The 19,037-nt window shown below is 46.1% G+C and overlaps 2 protein-coding genes and 1 long non-coding RNA gene across 3 annotated transcripts in view; 2 read left to right on the forward strand and 1 right to left on the reverse strand.

Annotated features, from left to right (window-relative positions):
• Positions 1-19,037, reverse strand: part of LOC125721617 (NACHT, LRR and PYD domains-containing protein 12-like) — a 566,129-nt gene that overhangs the window by 523,226 nt on the left and 23,866 nt on the right. The window lies entirely within an intron of this gene.
• Positions 13,673-15,015, forward strand: LOC125721625 (uncharacterized). Its single transcript, XR_007385858.1, has 4 exons — positions 13,673-13,750; positions 13,860-14,172; positions 14,469-14,743; positions 14,957-15,015. It is a non-coding gene; the product is annotated as an uncharacterized LOC125721625 (long non-coding RNA).
• Positions 15,712-17,285, forward strand: LOC125721604 (uncharacterized). Its single transcript, XM_048997580.1, has 2 exons — positions 15,712-16,066; positions 16,311-17,285. Exons 1-2 carry the CDS (start codon positions 15,725-15,727, stop codon positions 16,806-16,808), a joined length of 840 nt encoding a protein of 279 aa, XP_048853537.1. The 5' UTR covers positions 15,712-15,724; the 3' UTR covers positions 16,809-17,285.

A 19,037-nucleotide genomic window follows, 5' to 3' on the forward strand; every position in this document is an offset into this window, starting at 1 on the left:
CTAATTTACATGTATTTGTGTTTTGTATGACTCTAACTTTCTGATCAGCTACTCCTGACCTCACTCCCCCAGTCCCCTTCTCTGTATAACTTTCTGATCAGCTACTCCTGACCTCACTCCCCCAGTCCCCTTCTCTGTATAACTTTCAGATCAGCTACTCCTGACCTCACTCCCCCAGTCCCCTTCTCTGTATAACTTTCTGATCAGCTACTCCTGACCTCACTCCCCCAGTCCCCTTCTCTGTATAACTTTCTTTGCAGCAGTATTGATAACTTTGGTCTTGATGTTGCTGTCTTGCAGGTTTCTTCATCAGCAAATTAAATTATTGCAAACCTACAGGACGCTTTCATTGTCGTTACTGCAGCCAAACAATAATGCGCAAAGACCAGTTTGTACGTCACATATCCCAGTGCATCAGTGAAACCAAGCCAACCACAATGGAAGCGCATCAGCCACCTCCTGCCTCTCCTGCTCCCTCCTTTACTGCTTCTGAAACTGCATGTCCCACCCCCCTCCCCCAGTCGCCATCCTCCACTCCTCACTTTCTTTATGTTCCTCTGACCCTGGCTCCTCAGTGGCACCACCCCCACCCCCACCCAAAGAAAGCAGAAAAAGGACACAGGGAAGTATCCTCACTGCGGCCAAATCCTTAATAGAAGGAACCTACGGATGCATCTGCGAAGACGTCACACTCCCATCCAAATGGACATTACAGCACAGAACCACCTCCGCGCTCAGTGTATCGATCACACAAATGGAGTGTTTGCAGTGGCAAAGTTTTTTATAACACCCAGCACACCAGTACATGTCATTAAAAGGACATGGGGTCCTGACCAAAAAACAATGTGTGAGATGGATATCTGCAGAAGTAATGCAGAGTTTGCAGAGATTGAACCTTTGTCCATTTGAGTGTCACCACATTCAGTCCCTCTCGTATTGTCCAAAATGGACTCTCCGTCACTTACAGAGGATGTTTTGCAGGTCATGGTACAAGACAAGCGGCTTGGGGAAGACAAAAAGGAAAGGTGTTTGGTCAGAGAGAAGCAGATGAGCCCCTCTGTCCTGTCTGGTGACTGTGTGTGGATCCCCCTACAAAAGCACATTTCTGTATATGAGTCAACTATCTCCTATTACTGTGCCTTTGTTTCCTCGTCTGCACACAGACTACACACGACTGAACCACATTTCTTAGGATATCCTAAGATGGCGGCGCGTGCACACGCAGCGGCTCAGCACTCCGTAAAGCGCTTCCCGTTCTTAGGTATTTTATGGTGTTTGTGGGGACGTGGCTCGGTTCGACAATCGGTTCGACAGGAGGCTATCCAGCTACCCGGACGCACTATACACGCGCCAACAGGGCGATCGACTCCGGTAAGAGCAGAGGAGGTGGACTGTGTGTGTACACAAATAACAGCTGGTGCACAGACGCTAAAATCACTGACACTCATTGCTCCCTGGACTTGGAGTATTGGATTGTAAAGTGTCGCCCCTTTTACCTACCAAAGGAATACTCGGTTGTTATGATCGCTGCTGTTAATACCCCCCCTCAAGCTAACACTGCTATAGCTCTGGGCTACTTGCTAACTCTTATTAGAAAGCAACAGAGTGCCCATCTGCCAGGGGTGCGTATAATAGCAGGTGATTTTAACCAAAGCGAATCTGAAGACTGTGCTCCCCAAATTGTACCAGCATGTTCAGTGTCCTACAAGAGGAGCTGACACTGCAGACCATGTGTACAGTAATATCAAGCAGGGTTTTACAGTATCAGCTTTCCCTCATTTGGGCCAGTCTGACCACATCTCCCTGTATGTAACTCCAGCATATAGACCACTCATTAACATGGTGAAACCAGCTCCTAGAGTAAGACGAGGGTGGCCAGGGGGAGCATCTGAACAGCTGCAGGATTGTTTTGACCACACTGACTGGTCCATATTCGAGGATGCTAACATCGACACCTACACCTCCACTGATCTTCACTATATAAAATACTGCATGAACATTGTCACCAGCACAAAACAAATTTGTATCTTTCCCAACAACAAACCATGGATGACCAAAGATGTTCGTCTTCTGCTAAAGATCCGTAACATGGCCTTTAGGTCGGGTGACCACAACAATACAGCATTGCCAGGTCGGAGCTGAGGAGGGGCGTCAGAGACGCAAAGGCGACCTATAGAAGGCGGATTGAGAGCCACTTCGGCAGCTCCGATCCCAGACGTGGATGGTAAGGGATACGGCACATCACAGACCAAAACAGCAGTATCAACTTATCTACCAGCAACAGTGTTCCTTTGGCCGAAGAGCTCGATCACTTCTTCGGCCGCCATGAGAGGGTGGCTACAGAGACTGTTACGGCCCCAGCAGCAGCCATCAACAGGCAGGAGCTCATCCTGCAGAGTACTGATGTAGAACGGACACTTCGCAGTGTCAACATACGGAAAGCAGCTGGTCCTGATGGCGTCCCAGGGCGGGTGCTAAGAGACTGTGCCGTGGAGCTGGCTGTGGTTTTCACAAACACCTTTGATACATCTCTGTCACTGTGCTCTGTTCCTGCCTGTTTAAAAACCTGCACAGTAGTGCCATTATCAAAACAGACCATAATAACATAATTTTTTTTTTTTTCATTTTCGCCCTCCACCCCTTCCGGGGTATGGGCCACCAAAGGTAGATCTCCAGAGGTTTCTGTCCTGGGCCATTCTTTCTAGTTGACTCCAGGTGTAGCCCATCCTTGTCATTTCTGCCTCGAGGTCTCGTCTCCAGGTGTTTCTTGGACGGCCTCTCTTCCGCTTGCCTTGGGGGTTCCATCTGAAAGCCTGTCTGGTGATGTTGGTTTGTGGTTTGCGGAGGGGATGCCCTATCCATCCCCATCTTCTCTTCCAGATTTCTGCTTCTACTGAAGGTTGGTAGGTCTTTTCCCATAGGTTGGTGTTACTGATGGTGTCTGGCCAGCGGATGTGGAGAATCTTTCTGAGACAGGTGTTGATGAACGTCTGGATTCTTCGGATGTTGGTTTTGGTTTCCTCCAGGTTTCGGCCCCGTACAACAATACTGACTTCACATTGGAATTGAACAGTCGGATCTTGGTGGTCAAGGTCAGTTCTCTGGAAGCCCAGATGTTCTTGAGCTGGATGAAGGCGGCTCTTGCTTTGCCGATCCTTGCCTTGACGTCTGTATCTGTTCCACCCTGCTGGTCGATGATGCTGCCCAGGTAGGTGAAGGACTGTACCTCCACCAGGGAACTTCCATTCACCGTGACTGAGTTGTTGCTGTTGGAGTTGGTCTTAAGAATCTTGGTCTTCTCCGTGTGGATGTTGAGTCCAGCCTGTGATGATGTGGTTGCCAGCACATTGATCTTCTCTTCCATCTGCTGTTGACTGTGGGAGAGAAGCGCGAGATCGTCTGCAAAGTCTAGGTCTTCCAATTGGCTCCACAAGGTTCACTGGATTCCATTTCTGCATTCACTGGTGGATGTCTTCATGATCCACTTGATAGCGATGAGGAAGAGGAACGGGGATAACAAGCACCCCTGTCGGACTCCTGTCTTCACTTGGAAAGTGAAGAAAACAAAGGAACTCATCATTGATTTTAGTAGGAAAAGGGTGGGTCACCAGCCTCTGGTGATAAATGGGGAAGTTGTGGAGAGGGTGTCAACATTCAGGTTCCTGGGCACATAGATATTGGAGGACCTCACCTGGAGAAATAACAGAATTTGCTTGATCAGGAAGGTGCAGCAAAGACTGTAATTCCTGAGGGTTCTCAGGAGAATCAACCTGCCACAACATCTGCCGGTGTCCTTCTATCACTGCTCCATTGAGAATAATAATAATAATAATAATAATAATAAATTGTATTTGTATTGCACTTTATATTCTAGCAATTATATTCAGACTGATACAGTTTGTAAAAACCCTGTAGCTTTGAGCTTAAGGACGTCTGGAAAACTAATAATTCAATTAATCTAAATGGTGGTGAGTTATTTGTGTTCTCTACCGTGAACACCCGTGTACAATAATCATTAAATTCATTTACTATATCAATTTCATTTTCAATTATAAAGTCCTTACTATCCTGTAAATTGGTGATTTCAGCTTTTAGAGCTTTTTTTGAGATAAAACATTGGAAGAAACTTTTAATGTCATTCTTAGCTTTCAGTCTCATACCATTAAAGTTTGCCTTCCTCACAATATACTTTTTTCTTTTGGATTTTGCTCTTCTGACACGAAAATTAGCCTGAAATTTAACCATGTTATGATCACTACTGTCCAGTGGTTCTAAAACCTCTAATTTTCCAATCCTGTCCTGGTTATTAAAGAGAACAAGATCAAGAATGGCATCTCCCCTGGTAGGGATGTTAACAAACTGAGTAAAAAAACAATCCTGTACCACTTCCACCATCTCCAGTTCATTTACAGAAGAGCCAGAGACTGTGTCCCACTGTATCCCTGGTAAATTAAAATCACCCATAACCACCACATCATTTTTATTACTCATAATCCTGATGTCGTCATACAACATTCTGCTTTCCTCTGCAGCTACATTAGGTGTCTATAACAAACACTGACAATTAGGCCATTTGAGTCTTTAGCATCTATTTTAGCATCTGTCATTTCTGTACTGGGCATCTTCCCAGTGGGCTGAGGGCTACGGGGACCTTCAGAATTCATTATGCCCCCCTGCTCCCCATTATGTACTGGGGATTCCAAAGTGGGGGGGGTGGGTTTTAGTCCCACCTAAGATGACTCCTTCTCTTTATCATATTGATTGTTGCGATGAACCAAGGCAGTAGAAAGTGTAACAGGAAGCTTCATCACCATACCAGGTCTGAGGCTTAGAACGGCCATGTCCTCTGCTGGGTCTCACTTTGTCTATTGCCAACAGCTTTTACCTGCTTGTCATGCTTAAATTAGGCATCGCTTGACGAAGGCTCATGCTGCCTCTCACAGGGGCCTTATAACCTAGGGGTCTCTGAAAAGAAGCAATAAGTACCATTATGTGTGTCCAGAGCCCCTTTGCTGTTTAAAGTGGACACACTAAGAAAACACTCACCCAGCCCCGACTGTGCAGCAGAGTGGCGCAGAGGAAGTGAGCTGGGCCCATAACCCAGAGGTCAATGGATTGAAACCATTCTCTGCTATGTTGTCTCTCTTTTCTTATGCCACGTTTAAGTGCTTCACAGCAAATTGCTGATCTTTCCTTCATTATGGCTCTTGTCCCCTAGTGTTCAGAGGTTTTCTTAAACTTTGTCATCTTACTCTTGGCCCAGTTTTGCCCCCCTTTCCTCAGCTCTTCTTTGAAACTCTGCTTCTAAGGTCAGCATCCCAGACACCTTTTCACTGATGCTGATGACACTGATAGAGATGGTGAAACATGGCACCAAGATAGAAGAATGAGTGAAGCACCAAGTACTCTAAAGTGTGTTATGATACCCTTTGCTCTTTAAAGTAGAAACACTGAGGAAAGACTCAGCTGGTCATTGTTCTACTACCTGCAAGCCGATCATTAGTGCATCTCCAGCCAACCGCCTCTGCTGTTTTACAAAATTCACAGCTAATCAGCTCAAAAATTTGTCAGACTTTTTCCATTTTCTGTTGGCATTTAAACCCCTGACCGCTAGATGGCAGTGTTGTAATCTATCTTCAGCTATCTGACTCATCCACTCCAACGTAAACAGAGTCAAAAACCAAAATGGCAGTGCATGCGGGCACAGCGGCCTGGAGCTTTTCAATGCTACGCTTTTGTTGTGTAATATCTGACAATGTGCTACTGGTTTCTTTGCTTCTAGCACCAGAATTTTTTCTTTATTTTTATTCTTTTTAATTTTGGGTGTATGTATCTTTAGCTTTTATATGTATTTTATCTGTATTTATACTCTGTAAGTGTTAGTCTGTAGTTTTATGCTTACTATGGCGTCTACAGGCTTGCTCCAAATGACATCTCATTGTATTTTCACAGTGACAATAAAAGTATCTCACCTTATCCAAGGTTGGAGGTTGGATAAGGGCGCACCGCTAAAGTTTAGCTTTAGCAAACCTAGCAAAGAGTGCTTCATTACAGGATGCAAGACGGCCAGGCCCACGGGCAGCCTGGCCCACTCATTTCTGATTGGTCAGAAATTACACTGTCTCTCAGATCTGATTCATTGACTATTTCCTCTATGTATTTCTGCGTCGTCGTGCTCCGTGAAAATTAGCAACAATTTTGTACCAAATTCAATACAGGAGAGACTTCATGCTAATCTGTAGAAAATAATCTGAATAACCTATCAAGTCAAGAGCTTCAGGATGAATGATCTAAATAAAAAGGTAAAAGTGAAAGATTTTGCCTGACTTTCTCCAGCTTTGTCTGAAACATCATCTCTATCTTACAAAGGTGTTAAATACCGTTATATCATTATGGAAGGTTTACTGTTGATCACTTGAGATTACAGTCTTCATGTGCGTCTTTTTATTCATATAAACCCTCGTCTTTAATGTATAAGAGCAGGGTATCTGCAGATTCTTAAAAAATGTTACATTGGATTTTCCAAAATTAAGGCCTTAAATATTTTTTTAAATGACTAGTAGTCCTTAAATCCAGAGTTCAAATGTCTTAAAATACCACAGACCCAGTAAACAAGATTGCTATATGTTTTTCTGATAATCTATAAAGAATTTGGTGAATTTCTAATTGGTGTTTTGCATTTTTGTGTATGAGATCGGAATGAGCGGAACCGCCAACATTTCCGTTGTGTTTGTGGGAGGGGCGCTATTTCAGGGACGCACATTAGCAGTTTGTTGCTAGTGGACACGTCATTCAAGTAGAAGTGCAAGTTTAACGTTAACTGGGTTGGATAATCCCACATTTGCGACATGGTTAAAAGCAGTTCCAGGTAATAGCTATGAGACCCCTGTATGCTGTGCAAGAAGCTTTTTAAACTTGGTTCAGTGGGAGTTAAAGCTGTAGAGTCACATTTGCACAGCGTGAAGCACAAAGCTGCTGCCATAACCCGCCAACAGACGCCTGCCATTTCTCAGTTCTGTTCCGTCTCAACAGTTTCACAGACTTCAGCTCCATCTCCGAACCCAGCAGCGACCGCCACATCAGTTACAGTGACAGACCTCAGGACTACCTTTGGGTCCAGCGCTACCCTCCAGGCAGAGGTACTGTGGTGCCTGCACAGCGTAACAAGACACCAATCCTACAGTGCTAATGAGGGAGTTGGGGATATGTTTCTGTGTGTCCATTCATTCCTACATAGAGTTTTAATCCTGTTTACATGAAAAGCTGTAGTTATTGTGCCCCTGACAATTCCAAATTTCTATTTGCAGCAAACTGACAACCCGAATAAGCCCAGGACACTGGAAAATACTTGAACAACGTGGTAAAGTGGGTTTCAGTTTTTTATGTTGTTACATTTGTATGTTTCCCGACTAGGAAATCGCAATAAACTTCACATGTGGTAAAGACAAAACAGCCTATTTCACAAGATTTGATTTGGCTCCTGACATCATTAAACTCCGCGTGGTCGATGTCAACAGTGGCAGTTTTACTTTGATGTTTGATGAGACCCTCAACCAAACAACTAAAACCAAGCAACTGGACCTGCATGCTTGTTACTGGAGAGAGAATCAAGTCCAATCCAGATAGCTGGGATCCCAATTCATGGGTCATGGAACACCTAAGGATTTACTACATCACATTAAAGTAAGTTATAAGCCAACACTAATATCTAAATCTAAATACCTGTAGTCCAACTATAACTGTTTTGTTTTGAAATGATGCATTATTATTATTCTTGCATTCGTGTTGGAATCTGTAACAGAGAACACATTTTATTTTTCAACTGGAAAATGTGTAAATCTAAAAAAAACAACACACTTTTGAAAATTTCACAATAATAAAATATGACTTTCCCGTGCAGCAGTTCTAAGTTTTACTTGTTGTGATCGATGATCACCTAGTCTATATATGCTTGATAAATGACACTCAGTTTTCAGCTGCTTTCAGTCTCCATGGATGGACCAAATGTAAACTGGAAGTTTTTAGAACTGCTTCATGAAGAACAGCGTGAGCAGTGTGAGGGCACTCAGCTGATTGTGGTTGGGAGCTGTGGCCTTCAAACCCCATATAATGCCAGCAAATGTGGTTTCTCCTTATGGCAGCTAGAGGAAGTTTGAAAGTCATTTGTATTCTCTTCCATAGTCTCCAGCAAGGAGAGAGGACTTCACTGCTTTAACTAAATCTGCAAAATTTCCACTTGCATCCTGTAGCCACCGATGGCTTAAACTTACCAGTAGCAGAGAGCCCTGGAGGTGTGGCCGTCTCTGACCATGTACCTGGATGCAGTCAGAATGAGGAAGCTACCAAATCCAGGAACTGCATTGTGTGACACCCTTGAAGCTGCTCAGACAGACCCCTCATCTTCGCAAAGCTACATTTCTACATTTCTGCTATCACCAGGACCTTCACTCCTTTCTTGACAAGATATCAAACTGATGAACCAGTGATGCCATTCTTAGCCACAGACTTGGCTGAGTTGATGAAGGTAATATCCTAGCATTGGACAGGTTGATGTTGCAAATTTATTTCAGTGTGTGTACATTTCTCCCTGAACATAATCTGTCCTCAGGTTAGTGTTTTACCTTTTATCTAATCATGATTAATATCTGATTAATATGAATTATTTATTAATTATATACAGATACTCACACCCACACATCCATCCATCCATCCATTTTCCAAACCGCTTATCCTACTGGGTCGCGGGGGGTCCGGAGCCTATCCCGGATGCAATGGGCACGAGGCAGGGAACAATCCAGGATGGGGGGCCAGCCCATCGCAGGGATCAAAGCATCAGATAAATGTAAAAGCATTAATAAGATATTCCTACAGAGCAATTTCTAATAGACATGGCAGTGCCCTAACATCTCATGTAATAAACCCTTTGGCATCATCTGCTGCCTTATTCAGCCTAACCCAATAGTCCAGAGGATCCTCCCTAGCATCTGACTTGGTTGAACAAAAATCTGCTGGAGGCATCCCAGAATGCACAGTCGAATAAGAATGCTGCTTCAGGACACTAAGGACTGCATCCACATCTCCAGTGACAGTATCATTACTATGCAGCCATGCTCTGACCACATCTCTGGCACATCCCATCAGTCTGCTTGTGCCTGCAGTAGGGATGGGTGAACCTAAGCATTCAGAGGTTTCCCCAGCAGATAGACTATTTGGCATCTTAGAGAGGGCACTGAGGTAGAGATTGGTAAACAACTTCACAATATTATTCTTAACCTGCCAGATCTGGATTATCCCCTCTGTCAGAAATCTTGCAGGCAGAGCCCACTTGAAGCAGAGCCGAGAGGTAGGGCTACATGTTAAACTAAAGGCAGAAAAATACTTGCTTTTCATTACACACTTATGTACGTATGTACAGCCGCGGTCCGTATCCTGCGTTCTTTGCGTCGGTTTTTGTGCACGTACTCAAAAATTAACGGAACGTATACGAAGATGCAATACCTGCGTAATTTATAGGGGGCAGTGTTGCGAGATCTGCACTCAACAGTCAAGATGTCCACGTTTGAGGACCTGTTGATTGAGCAGGTCCGCAATTATCCTCATCAAAATAACATGAAATAATAGATGGCAAGAGATTTCAAACATCCTGAATTTTAATTTGGAAATTTGTAAAAACAAGTGGCAACAAGTGCGAGACCGGTATGTTAGAGCGCGGAAAATGTTAGTCGCGAAACGAAGCGGTGATCCTGCTGACCTGATGTTTTGCCTAGCAATTATCCACCGTCTGGACTGGATGAAGTGTCACCTCAACCACAAAACTACTGAAACTAATTTCCCTAGAATTGACACGGTAAGTGTTTTTTTTACTTATTGTTCGGAATAACATCCATCCATCCATCCATCGATCCATCCATTTTCCAAACCGCTTATCCTACTGGGTCGCGGGGGGTCCGCAGCCTATCCCAGAAGCAATGGGCACGAGGCAGGGAGCAACCCAGGATGGGGGGCCAGCCCATCGCAGGGCACACTCACACACCATTCACTCACACATGCACTCCTACGGGCAATTTAGCAAGTACCCGGAGGAAACCCCACGACGACATGGGGAGAACATGCAAACTCCGCACACATATAACTCAGGCGGAGACTCGAACCCGGGTCCCAGTGGTGCGAGGCAACAGTGCCAACGACATGGGGAGAACATGCAAACTCCACACACATGTGACCCAGGCAGAGACTCGAACCCGGGTCCCAGTGGTGCGAGGCAACAGTGCCAACGACATGGGGAGAACATGCAAACTCCACACCTGATGAACCAGTGATGCCATTCTAAACTCCTGCACCACCGTGCCACCCCAGACTTTAACTTGATTTATTTAAAATATTCCCTAGAATTGCGTATACTAAATTCAACCCAAAAAAGCGAGTGCAAATTATTACATCATTTAATTTGAGTAAATTCTACAGTTTATTTATTTGCAGTTTACGTACTGAATTACAGTGCATTGCAGCATTTTATCAGCAAGGTTCTCATAAATATTGCCCTACTTTCTACAGTATTGTACTATTTTACTGATAAACAGTGTTACTGTGATAATTTCACTGTTTATTACAGCAGGGGTGCAGATTGAACCCACAACCCTGGAGGTGTGAGGCTACAGTAGGAGCAATGGGCCACTATTACTGTGACAAATGATGTATTTTTAATCATACACTATAACTGATGTGCCGCTACACCGCTTGTGTATGCTCTGCACCTTGCCTTTCTCCCTTACTTGTCTTTCTTGTTCTCCACACCTTGTGAGCTTCAACATGAGCTGATTGATTGTTTTTCATAAGGCCCCAGGTTAGTTAGGTCCAGTCTCCTGGAAAATCACTAGAATGTGTCCTTGGCTTTGGAAGCTAAGAACACCTTATTTTCAGAGAGAGTCCTGTAATATTTATTTTAATAAATTATTTTTATTGATAAACCTTCATACTGATAATCCTCTTTTAGTGGTCCTAAAAAAACATGATTTAAGACACATTTCACGATTCAGTAACCCTACTTGTCCAATAGATGGCAGTGTAGTACTTCGACTAAGACGTGCTATGGAAATTGCTGGTAAAATATAAAGCTCGGCGGCATGGTGGCGCAGTGGTTAGCACTGTTGCCTCACACCTCTGGTACTTGGGTTCGAATCTCCGCCTGGGTCACATGTGTGTGGAGTTTGCATGTTCTCCCCATGTCGTCGTGGGGTTTCCTCCGGGTACTCCGGTTTCCCCCCACAGTCCAAAAACATGCTGAGGCTAATTGGAGTTGCAAAATTGCCCATAGGTGTGTATGTGTGAGTGAATGGTGTGTGAGTGTGCCCTGCGATGGGCTGGCCCCCCATCCTGGGTTGTTCCCAGCCTCGTGCCCATTGCTTCCGGGATAGGCTCCGGACCCCCGCGACCCAATAGGATAAGCGGTTTGGAAAATGGATGGATGGATGGAATATAAAGCTCGTTTTCCATTTTAAACGTTTGTCTGACTGAAATGCCCACATGTTGTACATATGTTATTTTACTATACGTCTAACCTTCAGCGTTATATACCACACCTACCTCTTATCTGCAGCAATAAAATATGGATGTGTAATTGGACAGCTGCAAGTTAAGTTGTAGAATCGATTATTTTTCTAAACGTTTATCTGTCTGATTTTACAGTAAAGTATGCATGGAGGCATGGTACAATAAGGTGTGAATAAGTTGAAAATATACATGAAATATAATAAAATAATAAATATTTGTAAACATTTAACTAGATAAAGACAGCTTCACAGTACTTATATAACCCGGCACAATTTAGAATATCATCACGGCTCCCTGGAAATGATCAGTTATCATTATAGTACAAATAAGCAGTTATCCAGACATCCCAAGTCTCCCGCATATTGACAGCGGCTCCCTGATGCTCCTAAATTAAAAAAATATATATTCCGGAAACTAGAGCAAGCAAACAAGAGCATGCACGCGAGACAGTAGCACGCACGAATGAGCAAGTAAATGAGCTAGGAATGAGCGAGAGAGAGAGGGATAGAGAGAAAGAGAGAACGTGCGTATGTGTGGATCCCTATATGTGTGACTCTTCATGTAGCCAGTGCTAGACAGACAGCATCCTGATTGGTTTACTTAGCCATATAAGCCAATCAGATTTCAGTGCGGGCGGGCTTTTATTTAACTCCTAGAGAACCGAAGGTATCGGTTTCATGGAGCGTCACGGCGGAGGGAGAGTGTCTCAAAAAACGAAAATATAAAATGCATTTCACCACAGACTACACAAAAACGTGTCCTTGTTTAATAAGGATGAAAAATAATGACAATGTTACGCGCTGAACTGTTTGCAACAGTGATTTCAGCATTGCTCATGACGGTTTAAACGACTGTAAAAGGTACGTCCAGGTGAGTTTAACAAGTGTCATTTAATTTTCTGTATTATTCAGGTAAACACTGGTTAGACACTTGGTTAGTTGTCATGAAAAGACCAAACTCCCTGAAGGCTTTTGTAAAGTAGCAATGGAATATAATTAAGGAATTTACATATAGTAAAAGAATAATCTACTTATATTATTGTCAAAATAATACATAATATTGGCCGTCGTAATTCGGTGCGTTGACTAGAGAAAATTAATGAACATATATATATATATATATATATATATATATATATATATATATGAGGCAATACAGAAATTCTGTTCTGTAAAATTAAGTTTGTTGAAAGCTAAATAAATTGCCGTGCATAGGATACAGTGAAATTAGGTTGGTAAGAGCTTTTTTTAACGTTAGTACTACTAAATCTCATTATGGCGGCGCGCGTCAGTCAGACGTAAACACGCGAGAGTCTGACTGCGGTCAACGACGTTGTGTGGCGCCAGCGGCAGGCGGTTGTCATGGTTACTTTGCCACAAACCGGCCGAAGTTCGCGCCCTTTGAGTAAGACATGTCCGACGTTGGAGCTCCGGCAAACAAAACCAAAGCCGGATTTATTTAGATAATTTCTGCTTAAACTTTATTAAACTAATACATGTATGTTCCGTGGTAATTTTTGTACTTATCGATGTAGCTGGGTTTCGATAGTTTAGAAGTTAATTGCGACTTTTTAGCTGGTTAGCTAGTTCTTGCTAGTTGGTACAGTACTAGCATTGCACTGTGTTTTCGTTGGTGTACCTCTGGGTTTTTTGTGTCTATTAATCTATTAACGACTACAGGGAAGTTTACATCGTTTTTGATAGTGAGTCAGACATACCTGTGTATTAATATGTTTTTCGGGTTGTGTGATTTCCATACATGTATATAGTTGCCACTTGGTTTACCATAGCTTGGTGTTAACTACAGATCTGATCTGGGATTCTGAAATTGCCCTGGCGTGCAGCACATGTCACACTGTCTTCTGATTACTGGTTGCATTTACAACATGCCACATTATATATAAGTCAGTATTTTGTGTGTCAGGTATAGAGATAAATATTATTTTTTAAGATAAATTCAGTTAAACTAATTGAGAGTTAGCTGTAGTAAGCTGCCCTACACACAAACGCTGTGACCCCAGAGGTAAGCTGCTGTTCACCCAAACGCCCTGACTCCACAGGAAGGCCAACCGAAGACCGTGACCCCAGAGCTAAGCTGACATGTACCCAAACACCCTGATCGCAGAGCTAAACTGACATGTACCCAAACACCCTGATCGCAGAGTTAAGCTGTCATCTACTCAGATGCCCTAATTCCAAAGGTAAAGCTCTTATCCAACCAACTGCATCCAACCAAGCGCCTTCACCCCAGCGTTAAGATGACATAAACCCAAACACTCTGATAAAAGAGGTATGTTTTCATCCACTCAGGCTCCTTGATCCCAGTGGTAAGCTGCCGTCTACCGAAACACCCTGATCACAGAGGCAAAGCACTGTCCGCCCAAACACCCTGATCCCAGATGTAGGCTGCCATCCACGCAAACACATTGTTCCCAGAAGTAATCTGCCATTCACCCAACCATGCTGATCCCAGAGGTAAACTACCTTCCATCTAACCGCCTTGTTCTCTGAGGTAAGCTGACATTTACCCAAATACCCTGATCCCAGAGGCAAGCTGCGGTCTACCCAAACACGCAGGCGCCTCAGGTAAGCTCACATTCACCCAAATGCCCTAACCCCAGAGGTAGGCTGCCATCCACCCAAATGCCCTAACCCCAGAGGTAGGCTGCCATCCACCCAAATGTCCTAACCCCAGAGGTAGGCTGCCATCCACCCAAATGCCCTAACCCCAGAGGTAGGCTGCCATCCACCCAAATGCCCTAACCCCAGAGGTAGGCTGCCATCCACCCAAATGCCCTAACCCCAGAGGTAGGCTGCCATCCACCCAAATGCTCTGATCTCAGAGACAAGCTGCTGTCCACCCAAACACGCAGACCCCTCAGGTAAGCTCACATCCACCCAAATGTCCTAACCCCAGAGGTAGGCTGCCTGTGACCCAGCCCCCTGACCCCTGAGGTAACCTCGCTTCCACCTAAACACTCTGATCTCAGAGGCAAGCTGACATTTGCCCAAACACCCTGATCACAGAAATAAGCTGCCATCCACCTAAATGACCTACCCGTAGAGGTAAGCTGACATCCATCTAACTGCCTTGATCCTAGGCTGCCCCAGTACGTCTAGGTGGTGACAATCCATCCTACAGGGTTGACATGATGTGCTTTCCTGAAGCACACAAAGGACACCTCGGGTTTTATGTAAGTGTGCTTTGTTTTTCTGTGCTTGTGTTTTATTTGGTTTGGATTTTATATAATGGCATGTACAGAATTTACTGAGCACTTTTTTGGTTGATCACTGTTAGCACATATTCATCAGTATTAACATTATTAACATTTTAGTTTATCTGTTGTGCTGTTTATTCTGTGATTGACCTATTTTATTCCTAAGGTTACTGCTTTTATGTGTTTTAGGAAGGTGTATGACAGTGTTTTAGCCCGACCCTTGTGCAGAGGTCGGAAGTCTGCGGGTGTGTTCCTTTTTGAACTTTTTTCTTTTTGTCTTAACTTTTTATTGGCATGCATATAAGGTAACATTTTAATTGTTTTATTGGCCATGTAATTAGATTTTAATGGTGTATAATTGTATTTGCTGGTGGAATTGCTCTTTTGCCTGTTTTATGGGTAATAGTTCTGCAGGTAGTTCTATTTGTTAAATGTTTGATAAATAAAATTCTTATTGTACTGGGTTGGCATTGATTTGCATGGTGTTTCAGCCTTTTAGATTGTGATTTTGTGTTAATGTAAGTAGTACAAGCATAATATTTTTTAAAAATCGGCGGGGTGCAGTCTGCGGGTATCGCTTCTCGGCCTTTTGGCTAAGATCTAGTGGATTTTACTGACTTTTTACTGCTTTTTTACGGACTGCGTCGGGTTTTTTAGAGGGAGGCACGGTGAACCTAAGGCGTGACCAGCAGGTGGCTTGACCGCCGCTGCCACGGGGCGACCCGTGCCTTCCTTTTTAGCCTTTTATCCCTGCTTTTATTTCTGTTTTTAGTAGGCTGGGGATCCCGCAGTGGCTGGTGGCTTGTCCGCCGCCCTGCTGGGCAAACTGATTTTTATTTTTAGCTGCTTTTATAGTTTAGCTCTGCTCGGCTCATCCCGGATTGGCGGACGGCGGGCGGCGGGACCACGGCGGCGGAAGGACTCTGCTCCAGCGGCGACGTCGGTGGACCTTCCCGGATGGCAACGGCCGGCGGACCAACGAGGAAGCCCTTCAGCGGGCCGTGGCTGGTAGCAGGCGGGGGCCTGCGGAATACCGCCCGGTTCTGCTGGAGGGCTGAGGAGGAGGTGGGCACCTTCCCCGACCGGCTGGCCTTCATCCGGGAGGTGGCCTTTGAAGCACTGGGCCTTCGTATGGAAGATATTCTTTGCATACAGCGGAATGGCCCCTTCCAATTCTTTGAGGTCACCTTGTCCACCGATGACAGCTACAGCAAGGTCCTGGAGCGGAGCAAGGCGGGGGCCCAGCACCCTCTCCTTAGACGGTATACCATCGAGCCTCTGTGGTGGCCCGACAAGCGGGTTATTACTGTCCACTGTTTTAACCCGCATGTTACCGCCGAGTCCGTCTGCCTGTTTTTAAAAAAAGTATGTGGACCTCCTTCCTGGCCACAGGGACATCCGGGATGAGCTGGGGATCTGGACTGGCCGACGCCAGTTCCAGGCCCGCCTGCACCCGGACGCTAATGGGGCAGGCGGTTTTAGCCACCCCCCAACCTATTTTAACCTACAGGGAAATAAGGCATACCTTTTTTATTCTGGACAGCCTCCCTTCTGCCGGCAGTGCCACAGCTTTGGACACACCCTGGAGGGATGCGCTAACCTGCGCTGCCGCAACTGCCTGGAGTCGGGGCACATGGCCAGGGACTGCAAGGGCCCCCGTCGCTGCATTCACTGCAACGGCGAGGACCATCTGGCTCGTTCCTGCCCACAGAAAAAGACTACATATGCCGACGCTCTGTCGGGTAACAGAGCAGTCGGCACGGAGAATGGTGGGGGAGCTCTAGCCCCCACGACTGGGCAGGAACAGCCGGCGACGGGGGCAGGAGGAGAAGCCCTGGTCGAGGTGGAGGAGGCCCCTTCGAGTGCGACACCAATGCAGGAGGGGTCTCCGAACAAGGTGGAGCAGCTCGCCCTGGCTCCAGGCGTCAGCAGCAGGCGAAAGAAGAGCGGTGCATCCCCCCGGGGGAGGAAGAAGAGCAGAAGGGAGGCGCAACCCGACGCATCCAGCCCTCCGGCTGCCGACAGTGTCCCCCCTCCCTGATGTTAGAGGCCCCCCGTCTGGTGTGGGACTTGGGACAGTCCCCCGCACCCCCCCAGGAGTACAGCGGTCAACAGGACACTGCTAATGAACAGGAGTACCTGGGGGGGCTGAAATTGGGGGACCTTTTGAGGTTGACTGAGGAGGGGGGGCAGTAGGACAGTATTGTTTTTAATGGCTGGCTTTTATTATTTTAGTTTGTTGTTTTTAATTGTATTTTATTATTTTAACATTCTATGGCCAATTTTAATATTGTCACCTTGAATGTAAGGGGTTTGAGGAACGTTTTTAAAACGTACATCTGTTTTTAACCAGCTGGCATCTTCTCCCTTCAGCATTTGTTTTCTGCAGGAAGTCCACCTCCGGGACCAGCGGGACGAGGCTCTCTTTTCACGACAGTGGAAGAGGGGTAGATCCTACTGGAGCGTAGGTGGCGTCCACTCCTCAGGCATCGGGATCCTTTTTGGCGACCGCGCCTTTGAAGAAGTAAGTGCGTTTACCGTCCTTCAGGGCAGGGTTTTGGGAGTGGAGGCCACATGGAGGGGACAGCGCCTCCGGGCCATATGTGTCTACGCTCCAGTGGAGGCCTCGTCCCGTATAACTCTCTTTGAAGAGTTGTCCCCGTTCTGTGTCACAGATCGACACTTGATTTTAGGAGGGGACTTTAACATCTCGTTGGAGGGTAGACAGGATGCCAGCTCAGGCCATTTTATTCGTTCCTTTAAACTTGTGGACGGTTTTAAAACATGCAACCCCAGCATGCCGGGCTTCACCTGGCATAATAGTCGCGGAGCCAGCAGCCGCATCGACTACATTTTAGCTTCACCCCCCGTTGCTTTTAAAAAGGTGTCCCTCTCCCCACAGTGGCCCACTGACCATCTGGCAGTGGAGGCCACTGTCTCCATAGACGCCCCTGTATATGGGGGCGGCTATTGGAAAATGACCCTGCAGATCCTGGAGGAGAGAGATTTTAGACACCTTTTTTTAGATCACTTCTCCGAGTGGCAGAAGGACAAGCCTACCTTCCCCTCTGTGGCCGAATGGTGGGAGAGTGTGAAGGACAGCATCCGAACCTTCTCCATGCAGTACAGCAAGCAGCGCAGGATGGAGAAGAAGTTCTCCATTCGGCGGCTGGAGAGAAGGTTGCGGGATGAATACGCCGCTCACAACAACGGGGGCACCATCAACCACGAGCGGCTGCTTGACATAAAGGGTGAGCTGAGGCGCCTGCATGAACAGGCTGCCTCGGCCCAAATGCTCCGCGACAAAATATTTGAGGTGGAAAATAATGAAAAGTGCAATTCTTTTTTTTTCCACAGAGCCAGGGAAGCCCGGGAGGAGAAGAGCTTTAGCTCTCTCCGTGCCTCAAATGGCAGTATAGTCATGGATACATCAGACATGCTGGAGGTTGCTAAATTGTTTTATCTTAACCTTTTTAATGTTAGGGACACGGACCCGGTTGCTGGGGTGCGCTTCCTAGATAACATCTCACCTTCCCAGTGACATCCGGGACGGCTTAGAAGCCCCCATCACCTTGGCCGAGCTGACCGCAGTGCTTGGCAAGATGAACCGCCGCAAGGTACCTGGCCTTGATGGGCTCCCGGTGGAATTTTATTCCACCTTTTGGGATGTCCTCGGGCCGGAATTACTGCAGGTTGTAGAGGACGTTCAGCGCCGGGGTTTGCTCACTAGGAGCATGAGGTCGGGGGTCCTCTCTTTGTTGCACAAGAAGGGCGATCGGGCCGACCTTGGCAACTGGAGGCCCCTGACCATGCTTTGTGTAGACACGAAGCTCATCGCAAAGACCCTTACCGAACGCCTGAAGAAGGCCATGGCTCATCTGGTTCACAGCGACCAGACGTGTGGAGTACCGGGTCGATCGGCGACGTGGAATCTCCACCTCATCCGCGACGCCATCGCCTGGGTGGAGGATAGGAACCTCCCTCTCCTGCTGGTCAGCTTGGACCAGGAGAAAGCCTTCGACCGGGTAGATCACCGCTTCCTGTTCAAAGTATTGGGTAAGTTTGGCTTCGGGCCCAATTATCTGGGGTGGTTACACACTTTGTATAACGAAGTTGGGAGCCATGTTGTTATCAATGGCTTCCTGAGTGATTTGGTGCCCCAGCGGAGTGGAGTGAGGCAGGGATGTCCCCTCTCCCCCCTCCTCTACGCGCTCTATATAGAGCCACTGGCGTGCGCCATTCGCACCCACCCCGGGGTCGATGGCCTTCT

This window comes from Brienomyrus brachyistius, unplaced genomic scaffold (assembly GCF_023856365.1).
Source record: "Brienomyrus brachyistius isolate T26 unplaced genomic scaffold, BBRACH_0.4 scaffold34, whole genome shotgun sequence".
NCBI lineage: Eukaryota > Metazoa > Chordata > Actinopteri > Osteoglossiformes > Mormyridae > Brienomyrus > Brienomyrus brachyistius.

Bases quoted from the DNA above. Each gene is read 5' to 3' on its own strand.
- LOC125721604 (XM_048997580.1), top strand. From the start codon at position 15,725: ATGGCAACGGCCGGCGGACCAACGAGGAAGCCCTTCAGCGGGCCGTGG. The intron at 16,067-16,310 runs GTTATTACTGTC...TATTCTGGACAG, and splicing joins TGTGGTGGCCCGACAAGCGG to CCTCCCTTCTGCCGGCAGTG.